The 14,403-nt window shown below is 39.9% G+C and overlaps 1 protein-coding gene across 3 annotated transcripts in view; it reads right to left on the bottom strand.

Annotated features, from left to right (window-relative positions):
* Window positions 1–8,583: 8,583 nt before the first annotated feature.
* Window positions 8,584–14,403, bottom strand: part of LOC137250410 (uncharacterized) — a 111,114-nt gene continuing 105,294 nt past the window's right edge. For all 3 annotated transcript variants that reach the window (XM_067783153.1, XM_067783154.1, XM_067783155.1), the window contains 2 exons: window positions 9,413–9,793; window positions 8,584–9,353 (listed from right to left, as the gene is read on the bottom strand). In XM_067783153.1, coding sequence (XP_067639254.1) covers window positions 9,224–9,353; window positions 9,413–9,793 — 511 coding nt within the window. In that variant the 3' untranslated portion in view covers window positions 8,584–9,223. The remainder of the gene's footprint in view (window positions 9,354–9,412; window positions 9,794–14,403) is intronic.

Here is a 14,403-nt window from a genome sequence, read left to right as displayed (position 1 = left end):
CACTGTGGGGAAAACCAATTTAGCGAAAATGAAAATTGCACTATCGTCGGATGTGCTGATAAATATGAAACCATATCGAATTCCGTTTGCGTGAAGACCGGTTGTGAAAGAAATAATAAATGATTTATTGCAGTGCGAAATTATTAGACCGTCTAATTCTCCGTACGCGTCGCCTATCGTTCTGGTGGAAAAGAAAAACCATGAATTTCGGTTATGTGTAGACTATCGACAATTGAATCAGATTGCAGTGAAGCAACCGTTCCCAATGCCTGTAATCGATGAAATGTCTGCGCAACTATCGGGTAATAAGTACTCTACAAATTTGGATTTTAATATGGGATATCACCAAATAGAGGTGGACGAAGACTCGCGACGGTATACTGCATTCGTGACGACAGAAGGGCATTATGAATACACCCGTATGCCATTTGGGCTAGTGAATGCCCAGGCTGTATTCCAAGAGGCCATGAATAAATTGATTAAACAGTTCGCGGAAAGCAATATAATCGCGTATTTGGATTACGTTATCATCCCGAGCCACTGCCGATGAGGAGATTCGAAAACTAGAAGACTTTTTACGTGTCGTGAAATCGAACGGGCTAACATTGCGGTTAGATAAATGTAATTTTCTTAGTGAAGAAATAAATTTCCTGGGAGTGTCCGCGATCAGGAATTTTAAGAAACTAGCTACGCAAACGGAAGTGCGACGATTTCTCTGTTTGACGGGCTTCTTCCGGAAATTTGTAGAAAATTATTCGTTGATCGCGCGGCTGTTATTTAAACTTACAACAAAAGCTGCTGCAGAGAAATTCGAGTGGGGTGATTGCCAACAGTCAGCATTCACTACGTTGATAGATAAGCTTTGTGCTGAACCAGTATTAGTGCTATATGACTTAAAAGCACAGCATCAAGTCCACACCGACGCTAGTAGTGATGGCATTGCGGCAGTCCTTCTGCAGGCGGAAGCTGGAGATGGCGAATGGAAAGCGGTTATGTATTATAGCCGACGTTGCACCCCGGCTGAATCAAACTACCACAGCTACGAACTGGAAGTACTGGCGGTAGTCGAAGCTCTACAACGTTTTCGTATCTACTTACTAGGTGAGTCGTTTAAAATTATAACAGATTGTTCTGCGTTGAAGGCAAAAACACCAGTCATACCATGGTACATTAACGAAGTATAACTACGAAATAAGTCACGTATGGCTCATGTTGACGCGCTGAGTCGAGCGCCGACTGAATCTGAAGCGATAATGCAGGTTGAAGTTTTAGATGGTGACTGGCTGTTGACCATGCAGGTGCAAGATCTGGGTTTACAGATAATAATCACGGTATTGAGAGGTGTGACAGAGTCCCCACAGTAAAAACAACTACATAAAAATCGATTGTACAGACGATGTGGTAATGAATTATTTTACGTTCCAAAAGGCGTACGCTGGCGAGTAGTTCGGTATTGTCATGACGAGTTAGGTCATTTTGGGGTGGAAAAGACGATGGAAAGGGTTCTCCAGAATTTTTGGTTTCCTCGTATAAGAAAATATGTCAAAGACTACATATCTTCGTATATTGATTGCTGCTACAACAAAATAATAGGGGGTAAATCTGAGGGGGTGCTCTGTGCTCTACATTGAACCAACCGAACCGGTTCCGTTTCGACTTTTGCATCTGGATCATTTGGGTCCGTTTATTAAAAGTAAGAAAGAGTATACACATATCCTCGCCGTCATGGATGGGTTCACTAAATACTTGATCGTGAAACCTGTTCGTAATACAAAGACTTTGCCTGTATTGCAGACGTTAAATTAAGTATCCAGTTATTTCGGGTTGCCTGCACGACTTGTCACTGACCGTGGAACCGCATTTACATCTAAGCAATTCAGTCAATATTGCGACGATAATGGTATACAGCATATAAAAACTGCCGTACGTACTCCACGCGCTAATGGTCAGGTGGAGTGTGCAAACCAGCTCATACTAAACTATTTACGAACTTCGACATCGAATCCCAAGGATTGGGATGAGCAACTACGTAAGCTACAGTTGTGTGTTAACACACAGAAAAACGCGACGACGAACTTCACACCCAACGAATTGGTATTTGACTTTAAACTAAATGATATCACGCGTAACCAACTAACTGCCGCTATAGTCGAGGCCGACAACGAGATATCCATAAGGGAGAAACGAGATATGGTGCTGATGTCTATGCAAGAACAACGAACTAAGTGGAAAGAGTGTTTCGATAGTAAATATAAAACGCCAACTAAATATAGAGTGGTTGTAGTACGCAACGTACCTGCTGCCACTGGGGAATCCCGAAAACTTGAACCGAAGTTCCGAGGACCATACGTTATTTCAAAAGTCCTTGGAAAAGATCGATATTTACTTCGTGATCTTGATGCATGTGAGTCAGAAAAAGTTCACCTCCGTATATTCGTCTGACAAACTTAAGCCTTGGTGTACCCTCCCTCCCGAACTTGATGGGTACGATAAGGACGACGAAGATGAATCTACGGACATCGAGACGATGTCATTGTCAGGAGAAGCGGAGCTGTCGCCCGATCTGGCATCGCTCCCTGACCGGCAATGCGGAGAAGAAGAAGATACTCAATCGTCGGTTGAAATATGAAATGCTTTTCTATGTAATACAAGAGTCTGTAACATATACTTGAAACGTGCGGTTGTCCGTAAATTAAACGGTATTGAAACTAACATTTTTTATATTTTATTTATTTGGAATATATTTCTTTTAACTCGGTAAGTCCTGACAATAGTATGTATGTGCATGAAAATATGTTATGCAATAAAAATCTTAAAATTTCGAGGTACTATATATGTACGAGTATGTACATATATGTTTTAATTTCTGCGTTTTAATCTTTTTATAGGCCAGAAGGTATATGTGGCGGTCTAAACCAAAATATAACTTTTCCAAAATTTGGAAAATACCATATGCAGATATTGCAGATAATTTCTGTTCACTGACTTCTAACGAGATTTTGGACCAAGTCTTCTGCATACCGAACTGAAGCCCAACACTAGTAACATTGATCAGTAACTTAATACAGAAGTCTAGGCTTCCACAGTTATTTAATGACGGGAGAAATAGCCCATCCTCTAATGCCTCGAAACGGGCTAATGTACAATTTGTACAGAAACGTTATTTTTTTACCATTTCACATTGGTCCGAGTATTTATTGGCATGAATTCTTATATTGATTGATAGTTGAAGATATTTTTCCACGAAAAAGTTGTTATTCTCGGAGCAGCTGCTTCGTATGATTTTAACCATCCCACGCAAAGCGATATAAAAAGGCCACAATCTTACTAAGGTGTTCTTCCCCTTTTCGCTGTTCACGCCCAAGGGTATCCAGCGATCCACGTCTCAGCGCTATCTCTGCCATGTATGTAACTACAGCCTCAATATTCGTTGCACGGTCTCAATGATTGGCAACCTCACCTACCCGTGTAAATCCCGTTTCTTTAGCAGCAAAGGTTTGGCAACTGAAAGTTTCTCATTGAACTAGGGGGGATAGATGGCTTAGAAGGTTCAATGTGGTCAAATTAAAGCGATCCCGAGATAGTCGGGCGTGTATCTTAATGGTGCTTGTTACCGGAACGTACCCGATCTACATTCGGCAAAGGACTACCAGCATGGATAACAGTCTCCACAAACGGTTAAGTTAAGTATGTGATGACAGATCTCACCAACGCGCTTTCAGAGGTGTCCTGTTATTTGCTTGGGTGGCGGTGCTGCGTCAATCAGTTTCCTCTGTACCTGCCATGACCCATGATCGATAAGTTCACATTAAGTAAGGTTCGATGGTGATACATATTAAATGCACAATTTTACGTGAGTATCTGCCAATGACCTATGTAAACCGCCAGCGCAACTGAGGCTACATTCCACGTCGAAAATTTCACACACCGATAGGTCCAATTGATTAGAAATATGCAAAGGCAATCTACCTTGGTGAAGTACGAGGTTGACCTAAAACATCTGTAATTTTAACGATAATGACATCCGGTTGCTCGGCAACTCTACCGCAAATTCCGTCACCCATAGTGGAAATCCTTTAATTCAACAGTGCATTATGTTTTGACCAATCGAACTCCGTCACATACAAGATACAATTTCACAATTACAAGACAAGCACTATGGGATGTGAACAATGTTTTCTGAATACCAGAGTAACAATAGAAATTATTACTATCGCAATGAAGGGATATAATTACAACCTTCCTTTTCGACACATCGAAATGTACGTTCGCTTCAACCACAAAATGTCTCCACTACTAATCACATGTACATGCCTAAAGCAGTTTCAAACATCTGAAAAAGAAGATTGTGCACTTAATCATTTCATGACCCCAATCTTTCAATTATCAATCGTTATCAGCAAAAACGGCGGCTGCCGTGGTGTGGTAGTGCGTGCTCCGCCTATCACACCCAAGGGCCTAGGCTCAACTCCCGGGCAAAGTAACATCAACATTTTGAAACAAGTTTGTTTTTTTCAATTAGAAAACAATTTTTTTAATTGGGGTCGTCCGTCCGAAGTGATTTGGCAATCACTCCGAGTGTATTTGTGCCATGGAAATCTCATCTGCCTTGCAGATGCCGTTCGGAGTCGCCATAAAACATGTAGGTCCCATCCAGACAATTTGTAGGGGAAATTAAAAAGGAGCACAACACATTGGAAGAAACGCTTGACCAAAATCTCCTCGGAGATAAATCGCTCCAAGTATTTTTTTATTTTTTTATCAACAAACAATAGGTATCGGGCCTTAAATAAAGATTCAGTTGAAAAATTTAGGAATAGCCAGAATAGAGACACGACGTAACCTCCAAAGGAAAGTTTTATTGTCAACATTTAGAATAGAAAGACCGCTTTAACTTTAAGAAAACTTTATCATTAAGAAAAAGCCTTATTGTCCTCTCCTCGCATTTGCGGCGAAACACTCGTTTCCACAAGTTGGAGATGAAACCTGTATACAAGTAGACAATCATACAAAACATACAGATTACAAATTGGCTTTATTATTGAGTGATAGCTTGCTATCTTTGAGAAACGTATATTTCTCCGGATTGGGAACAATGATTTAGTCACCTTTTACGAGGTACGCATTCATAATCATCATTAATTGCGCTTAACCGCCTAAGCGATTTTGGCTGTTTGTGAGCACCAAGGGAGGTCAAGTCTTCCTCTACTTGCCTCTCCCAACTCAGCGGAGGACTCCGCTTCCACTGCTTCCGAACTGCGGTGTTGACTGAAATACTTTATTTACCGGGGCGTATTCGTCCACTCGCATAACATGACCTATACAGCGAAGCTCTTGGTTTTTATTTGCTGCACTGTTGTCATATCTGCGTAAAGCTCATACAGCTCATCACTATATCACCAGCATCCCGGACAGGACCATAATTCTTCCGGAGAAATTTTCTCTCCAGCTATCTCATCTGCTCTCGACGCCGTCCTTGATTCGGAGCCATAAATCAGGACAACTATAATGAGCGAATTGTAGAGCGTGATTTTTGTTCGTCGAGAGGGTAGTTTCTTTTCAATTGTCTACTCAGAGTTATTTTTCGTTTGATTTCAAGTTGACATTGTTTTTGCTATTAATGCTGGTTCCCAAATAGACGAAATCCTTCACAGTCTCGAATTTATATCCGTCAACAGCGACGTGGTTGTCAAGGCGCGAGTGCGCCGATTCTTTCTTGGATGACAGCAAGTACTTCGTCTCGTTCTCATTTACCGAAACACCCTTTTTTTTGCCTCTTTATCTGAACCAGATAACGCATAACTCAGCTTTTGTTAAGACCAATAATATCAATATCATCAGCATACGCCAGTAATTGTACCATCACGGTTTAGTACTGCTGCTAGAATTATCTTCTCCAGCATTCTGTTAAAGAAATCGTACGTTTGATTTCGTATGGCTCGGAGAGGTCATTTCCCATCCTAGCGGAGCTGGTGGTAGAGCCTTATTAACTTTACCAAGGAGCTTAAACTCGGACATAGTCGCACACAAGAAACTCCTTTTCGCGCTGTCAAAGGCTGCTTTGAAAAAGATGATGAGTGTCGATTCTGTTATCGTGAGTTTTCTCCAGGATCTGGCGCATCGTGGAGATCTGGTCGATAGTAGATCTACCAGGTCTGAAGCCGCACTGATAAGGTTGTTGTTGTAGGTTCATCAATATCCTCTAACGGGAGTCCAAGGAATCTTGCAGTTTCGACAGGGGTGGAGCAGAGGGAGAGGTGTGCGTAGCATGCAAGAGGTCGGCCACTTGCATTGTAAATGGTAATGAGCGCCTCTTTGTCTCTACCCCAAGTGCTGCCCGCAAGAGATTTCAGGATTTTATTTTTCTTCTGTGGAAGGTCGAAGAAAAGGTTGAAAACATCCCTAAATTGTTCAGTGTGTCCTGCAGGTCAATGGTGACAAGCAGATGTGTATCATTTGTGGATAACAGTGGATAATTGTAGGAGTGGGTTTGTGCTCAGTCCATGCGGAACAACGGCATCTGATCTAGAGTAAATTTGTTTAGTAGCATGCGTTAGAACGTGGTGCAGCGAATTATTTATGCTTAGAATAGAAGGTTCATGGAACTCAAGGTGTATTCGCCTTGCAACCGGATGCCATTATCCTTAGAATGGTAAGGAGCTTTGATAAACTCCGTATCTTCACAAGGTAAGGCCTTGTGATTATACAGCCAATTACAAACTCATTTTTAACCAACGATCGTGCAGGGCAGGAAACATGGTGGTGATAGTGGGTTATGCAATTAGATGCATTGTCTTTTGACACCATGAGGTTAAGTTTTCGTGGCAGGTAAAAAGCATACTACTAATTCCAGTTATGCCCTCAAATGATGGTCTTTAAAACCATAGTCTGTTAACCGTTTATTTTTAATCGATTTAATCGACCTTTTTTCGAAGAATGAAGAATCGATTTTTTTTCTAGAATCGTTCGATTTTTTGAGCCTTCGAAGTCTTGATCATCTTACAGTTATAGTAGGTACAATTTAATTTTGATTAATCAAAATGGACAGCAAATATATTTATTGTAATTTTTTATAAAATTTATCTTCACCGGCTCATATTCATAGTCCAAATAAAATAGTTTGAACTTTATTTAGAACCATAAACCATAACTATGCGCCATTGTGAAGGTCACTTCGAGCGAAGGGGGAAAGATGAGGGTTACCGCTCAACCGCCTAGATCGTTTTGGCGTTGCATAACAAATCACGCCAGCATCCCTGTTCCAACATAACTGACACCAAGGGAGATACACGGTCCATGATTCCGATCCATACATTAGAAGAGGTAAGATTATTTGATTTCTAAGCTAGCATTGCAGAGGAGGCAGAATTTACTGAAGAAATTTCTGCGTCCAAAATGGAATATCCTAAATAAAAATCGTTCATGCTCCGTAGTACCCGAGGTTTGTTCTCTACTACTGCTATAAATTTATTTGAAAAAAGCTCAAAAAATAGTGATATGTCAGTATCAAGGTGGCACCTCTTGATTTGCCAGTTAACGCCAGTTAACGAAAGAGGAAGAACTGTCGAGCTTTTTATACGGTGAAAATCGTGTAAACAATTAAGAAGCAATCAACTTTTTTCGACTCGATTTAATCGATTAAAACGATTTTTTTTGAGAATCGAATAAAAAAATCGATTTTTCAAAAAATCGAATCGAATCCAGCTCTACGTCATCAGAAAAAGAGTTCTCAGATCAGAGGCTTGTTGGAAATTTTCATTGGAAAGCGGTTTCTACGCATTTCAAGCGTTTCAACTTTTTGGATTACATGTATACAGCCAAATAGGAATTTGATTCAAAACTAAAGCAATTTTGTATTATGATTGTTTAGCGACCTATTAAATTTTACCTTTTTACTTGCTGGCTCGAGGTCATATAAATAAAAACACGGTGTTTATATTTTGTGCCAATATATTTCGATTACACATCGGTAATCGTCTTCAAGGGCGAACTAACAACAAACATAAAAACATTTAATGTAACAAACAATAATTTTATATTTTAATCAAACACTTGATACCTACATTATTTCACATTCGTGCTGTATAACGAGGAGTATTAAACTGTTTCGTGTACAGACACTTGTTAACAAAAAAGAAACAGTTTAATACTCCTCGTTATACAGCACGAATGTGAAATAATGTAGGTATCAAGTGTTTGATTAAAATATAAAATTATTGTTTGTTACATTAAATGTTTTTATGTTTGTTGTTAGTTCGCCCTTGAAGACGATTACCGATGTGTAATCGAAATATATTGGCACAAAATATAAACACCGTGTTTTTATTTATATGACCTCGAGCCAGCAAGTAAAAAGGTAAAGCAATTTTGGTTTCCTGAGCCAGTCAAACCAGAGAAGCCTTGAATCACAATTTGGTTTTATCACTTTGAGACTTTATATTTTTTGTTCAGTTAAGTTTATAATTGAAACCGAACAGGTTTAAAAATACAATAGTAAATTGATCGTTTTAAATTTAACAAAAACAAGTGATTTGTTTAAGCTATGGGTGGTTTAAATATAAGTCAATTTTTAAATCGTGCACCTGGTATTACAATTACAATGCTCGTTCCTGAGCATACCAAGTTTGGTTCCCGCCACTGTATATAATTAGACCAATCGTAAGCTTTTTTCCGGAAATGCTAGATGTTCGAACAATTGTGGCTTATGTAATCGTTATCAAAAACAAAGTTGTAATATAATTTTTGCTGACGTGTTCTGAATTGCTAAGTTCTGAATCTTAGAACTTTATAAAATTTTATTTTATAATAACAAATTATTGAAGTACTTTTAACATTGAGAAATTTTTAAATGAGCTAACTGGCTTTGAAACTTATGTGATGTGGTTATTTTTGATGGAATAACCCTTTTTAGAAAAATTGTTAGAGAAGGTTTTTTAAATTTCTTTTTGCTTTGCACTCTAATACCCAAATTAATAAAAAATTAAACGTGCTTATAAAGCTTTCGTAATTGGAAAATTGCTTTACAAACTTTTTAAAGTTTTTATAAATTTTGGACTTATACTTCGACAAAGGGCTCTTCCATAAAAACGAATGCCGTATAATACCACGCCCAGACTTGCTCTACAATTTTAAGTTCAAACTTGAAAATCATACATACATACAAAACGACACATACATACATATACATAACACCACAACGAAAAATAATAAAAAAAATAGTAAATTAATTATGACAGCCGTACAGTTGGATCTTTGTCTCGTTATCCAGGAAATCCTGCACAAATTTTGAAACACCAATGCTAAAATCCTTTTCTATCATGCTGACGATATCGTCGGATATTTTAGCGGCGATTCTGTGTAGAGAGAAACTTGATTACTTAAATTTCAAAAATTAACGCTTTTGAAAAATTACTTAGAAAATACGCTCCATGGCTGATTGAAATTGGGATTTGCGTAAAATCGATTCTTGCTGCATAGACGTAGAAAGTGATCACGCTCGGCAATCAGACCTTCAATGTGTAGATCCTTCTTTTGTACAGCTGGTTGTGGATTAGCATTCCAAAGAGTAGAAGGCGATGCGAGTGGTTGACGATTTGTAATACCTCCAGCATCATTCGCTAACTTTGTTTGTGTTTTATGACCGCATTCAGCGTGGTTGACCTGCTCACTTTCAGCAATGGGTTCATCCTTGTTTGAATCTTTGGAAATTCCCTGCTGAGGTTTCATAGATTTATGTTTTTTCTTAGACTTCACTTTTTCGTAGGGCGAATCGCAAGTGTACAAAGTTAGAGATCTGAAAACGATTGACATGAAAATGCAGTAGTTAATGTTTCTAAGTAGTAATTAAAAGCTCTGTTTTGTGCTTTATAGAGGCTAACGTAGTGGTTCGTTATTTATCAATGTTACATTGAAGAAATAATGACTGATATCTAATATCCACGAATTGCTTCGACCATGGGCTTCAGTCTTTCATACAACACATACTGATTTCGCTGTAATTGACTCGCTTCCTGTGATCGTATTTTCTATGGTTTATGCAAAGCACATTCAACTTTCAATTTTACCACCCTCTTTGAACGTCGAAGTGCTTTGTTATTTTAGCTCCGGGATAGTATTTTTACTTTGTCATAGTCGGGGGATATGTAGAACACCGCCACCTTCGCTACTAAGCTTATCTTAAATAAACTCTGGATGTCGGCCACCAGGCTCCATGCAGAACTAAATTAAGCACGCTTTAAAATAACTGATTCTTTCGATACGAAGATTGGCGTTCTCAGAGCTACCTAATTCTAAAAAATTCAGCCATATTATTAGTTCTGCTACATTCATGAAAGGTGTAAGGCTTTTGGATTACCCGAAGACCATCCCTTCCTTGTTTTATAATATTTAGAAAATTTCGAAGCAATAAAAGTGGGAGTAAAAAAAAGTGGAAGTTCGTCGCGACTGTTTTCCAAAAGATTAAAATCTTTTTACAAATACATTTCTTCTAAAAAATTTGTTCTCGTATTTTTAGGTGGTATGGATATCGAACTTATCCTCTTCATTTTGATAACAGGAATATTAAGTGAAATAAATATTGATCAAACAAAACTTTTGTGCGTTTAGTGACTTTGTTAAAATTTAGATACAGAAATATAAAATATATATATTGTAACGAATTTACTGCAATTCCCCTTATTTGCAATCCTCTGCCAAGTTCGAATCACTAAACTGTTGAATAAACAACTCCAAATTGAATAATGGAAAAATGGCCTTTATTAAAGTACTTCACAATAACACCTATACTTTGCAACTAGCTTGCTTAATAACCAAACTGACTGATAGCTTAAATGAAACTGATTCTCGCCTCTACTGTTGTCACCCTTTTATACTGTCCGATCTCCTCGTTGCATATTTCTAGGCATTTCTAATTCCAGAACTTACTAGTTAGTTATAAATTTCTCAGCTACAACTAGAGATGTATAATTTCTATAGCTTCTATCATACCCCATGCGCTTGTATGTGTGAGCGACACCTCCACAATTACAATTGCATACTTTTAGGAGCATCTCAGATAAGATATCTGCATGTGTTTGTGCATCTCTTCTCCGCTGTGCGCACGTACATAGGTGTAGACAAAATGACTAAATTATTGATGTGCACTCACGTCACTGCTAAGCATCGGCATAGAGATGGCCGGACCACCCAGCGCTGCCAACATTCGTAACACTGCCCTCCACCTAAGTCTGATCGGCCCGATCAGACAAATCTCTCGATCTAAACGCTGCCAGCCTTTCCAAATGGACCACTTTCATATTGGTTCGTGGTTTACCGATGGTTTGTATGCGGTACACTACATCGTTGATCCGTTTTACGACTTTGTATGGGCCTTCCCAATTACACTGCAATTTCGGGGACACAGCTTTTTTCCGTTGTGGGTTGTATAAAAGCACCAAAACTCCTTCCTGAAAATCTTCCGAATTAATTGCTTTATCGTATCTGGCTTTCATCTTGTCACTCATACTCTTTGTTCGTTGCCTTATCAGATTGTGTATTTCTCTCAGCTCTTCTTCCAAATCATCAGTGGACTTCTTGACATTTCTCTCCGCATCGGCATCTATCCCAAACTTCGAATCAGCTGGCAGTCTAAGGTCATTGCCAAAAATTACTTTTGCATGGGTTTGGGCCATTGTCTCCTGCACTGCCGATCGGTAAGCCATCAAGAATAATGTTATACGGGTATCCCACTCTTTATGGAACTTGTCCACTACTTTCCTTAAGTGCTCCTCCAATGTTCTATTGAATCGTTCCGCCATACCATCGGACAGAGGATGCAATGCAGTTGTCAGTGTTTTTCGAATACCCAATGATTACACATTTGGAACACAGCTATTTCGAAATTCCTGTCTTGGTCAGAATGTAACTCCATTGGTACACCATACCTTGCAACCCAATTGTTTATAAACACTTCTGCTACTGTTTCCGCTTCTTGATTTGGGATTGGGTATACCCCTGGCCATTTGCTGAAATAATCCATAACTACCAGTACATATTTGTTTCCGCCGTTGCTAGTAGGAAATGCACCGGCGACATCCATAGCGATCCTTTCAAATGGCGCACCTGAGTTATATTGCTTCATCTGGCCATGACTTCGGGTTTTGGGCCCTTTCGCTCTGCTGCAAACCTCGCAGTTCGCAATCTACTCAGTGACTGACTGACGGCAACCAACCCAATAGAATCTCCGTTTAATCTTCTCGAGCGTCTTCGTGATTCCAAGATGACCTCCGCTTGGACCATTATACAGCTCGCTGAGCACGTCAGGAATCCTCTTTCTGGGAACAACTATCAGTTTCATTTTCCTTTGACTATCCTCACTCTCCCATACTCGATGCAAGCAATTCTAAACTGTTCCACTGTGCCCAATATGACTTCGCAATGGGACTATTTGCTGACATCTCCTCTCTGCTTGGCCTTTCGTTTCGTTCGAGCCCTTGCATAACATGTGACAGATCTGTATCTTCTAGCTGACACTTTCATAGTTGTTCCTTGTCCCATTCATCCGTACACGTTATAGTCATTAGCCGGACACCTATAATGCCTTATTTAGCATCGGCCTTTGAACAGTGCTTGCATTCCAAACTGCATGGTCTTCGTGACATTGCATCGGCATTCCCATGGGTACTACCTTTTCAATGCTCAATGGAAAAGTCATAGCTTTTTAGTCGCTCGATCCACCGTGCCAATTATCCTTCCGGATTACGGAACTGCAGAAGCCATTTTAACGCTGCGTGGTCTGTCCTGACAAAGAATCGCTGGCCGTAGAGGTATTTGTGATAATGTTTAATGCACTCTACCAATGCCAACAGCTCTCTCCGCGTAACGCAGTAGTTCCTCTCTGGTTTTCCAATCGAACGGCTGTACTATGCAACTACCTTCTCCTGTCCATCGACCAGTTGTGATAAAACGCCTCCTATAGCATATCCACTCGAATCTGTATCTAGAATAAATGTTGCTCCTGGAATCGGATATGCTAACATTGGGGCAGTACACAACCGCTCCTTCAATGTTTGGAAAGCCATTTCTTGCTCTTTCTTCCATTCAAAAGCTTTATTTTTTTCTTGTACGCTCATGTAGGCTATGGGCTACGCTGGAAAAATTTGGTACAAATCGTCGGTAATATTTGCACAGCCCAAGGAAAATTCTCAATTCATGTAGGTTCTGTGGTCTTGGCCAATCCTTTACAGCCTCTATCTTTTCGTTCGCAGTGCAGATGCCCTCTGTCGTTACTTTGTGACCCAAATAATTTATTTCCTTTTTAAACAGCGCACACTTTTTGGGACTTAACTTCAGACCAGCGCCAGCTATTCTCTGGAAAACTTCCTCCAAGCTCTGAAGATGTTCATCAAAGTTCTTGCCCAATACGATAATGTCGTCCATGTACACCAAACATGTTTTCCAATGTAAACCTTTCAGTACCTGGTCCATGAGTCTCTCAAAAGTAGCTGGTGCATTACAAAGTCCAAAAGGCATCACTTTAAATTGCCAAAGACCATCACCGACACTGAAAGCTGTTTTCTCTTTATCTTCCTCCTTCACCTCAACTAGCCAGTAGCCGCTTTTCAAGTCCAGTGTGGAAAACCATTTCGTATCAGATAGCGAGTCCAGAGTGTCGTCAATTCTTGGCAATGGGTAGCTATCCTTCTTCGTAACGTCATTCAACTTCCGGTAGTCCACGCAAAACCTCATTTTTCCATCCTTCTTCTTTACAAGTACTAACTCCATGGATTAGCTGATGGTTCGATGACGCCGCTGTCGCTCATTTCTCGTACGACTTGACTCACAACTTCCCGTTTCGCCAGTGGAACACTACGAGGAGCTTGACGTATCGGCCTCGCGTCTCCAGTGTTAATTTGATGTTTCACAACATTGGTGCGGCCTGGTTTTGAACCATCCTGGTCAAATATGTTCCCGTACTTTAGAAGCAGTTGTTTTGCCTTACTCTGATAGGCTTCCTCTAGCCCATGCGTCCATGCCGTGATGTCATTTGAAAGATCAGAATTACTAGATGAAACGTGTTCCTGGAGCTATTCACAGTTAATAACTACTTCAGCCTCTTGGCATCTTCCCAAAATAGCTCCTTTGGTCAAATTGAATGGTGACTTGAACTCATTGAGTACTCTTTCCGGAATACGTCCATCTTGTTTTGTCATAGCCAGGGCTTTTCCTACAAGTATGTTCAGTGCTGATTTGTTTGCTGCATCGACAACCCACAATTTGTTTGTCCCACAATCTCTCATCAACCTTTGCCCAGATGACTGCTTCGGATTTTGGTGGTATTTGCTGACTCTCTTCCACCAGCACTCGTTTACTGCTGTAGCCGAAATTAAGTGGCACATCCATGTTCTTATATCGCATCGTCTTGCT

The sequence above is a fragment of the Eurosta solidaginis genome, chromosome 4 (assembly GCF_040869045.1).
Source record: "Eurosta solidaginis isolate ZX-2024a chromosome 4, ASM4086904v1, whole genome shotgun sequence".
NCBI lineage: Eukaryota > Metazoa > Arthropoda > Insecta > Diptera > Tephritidae > Eurosta > Eurosta solidaginis.
This window is presented reverse-complemented; position numbering and strand designations above follow the sequence as displayed.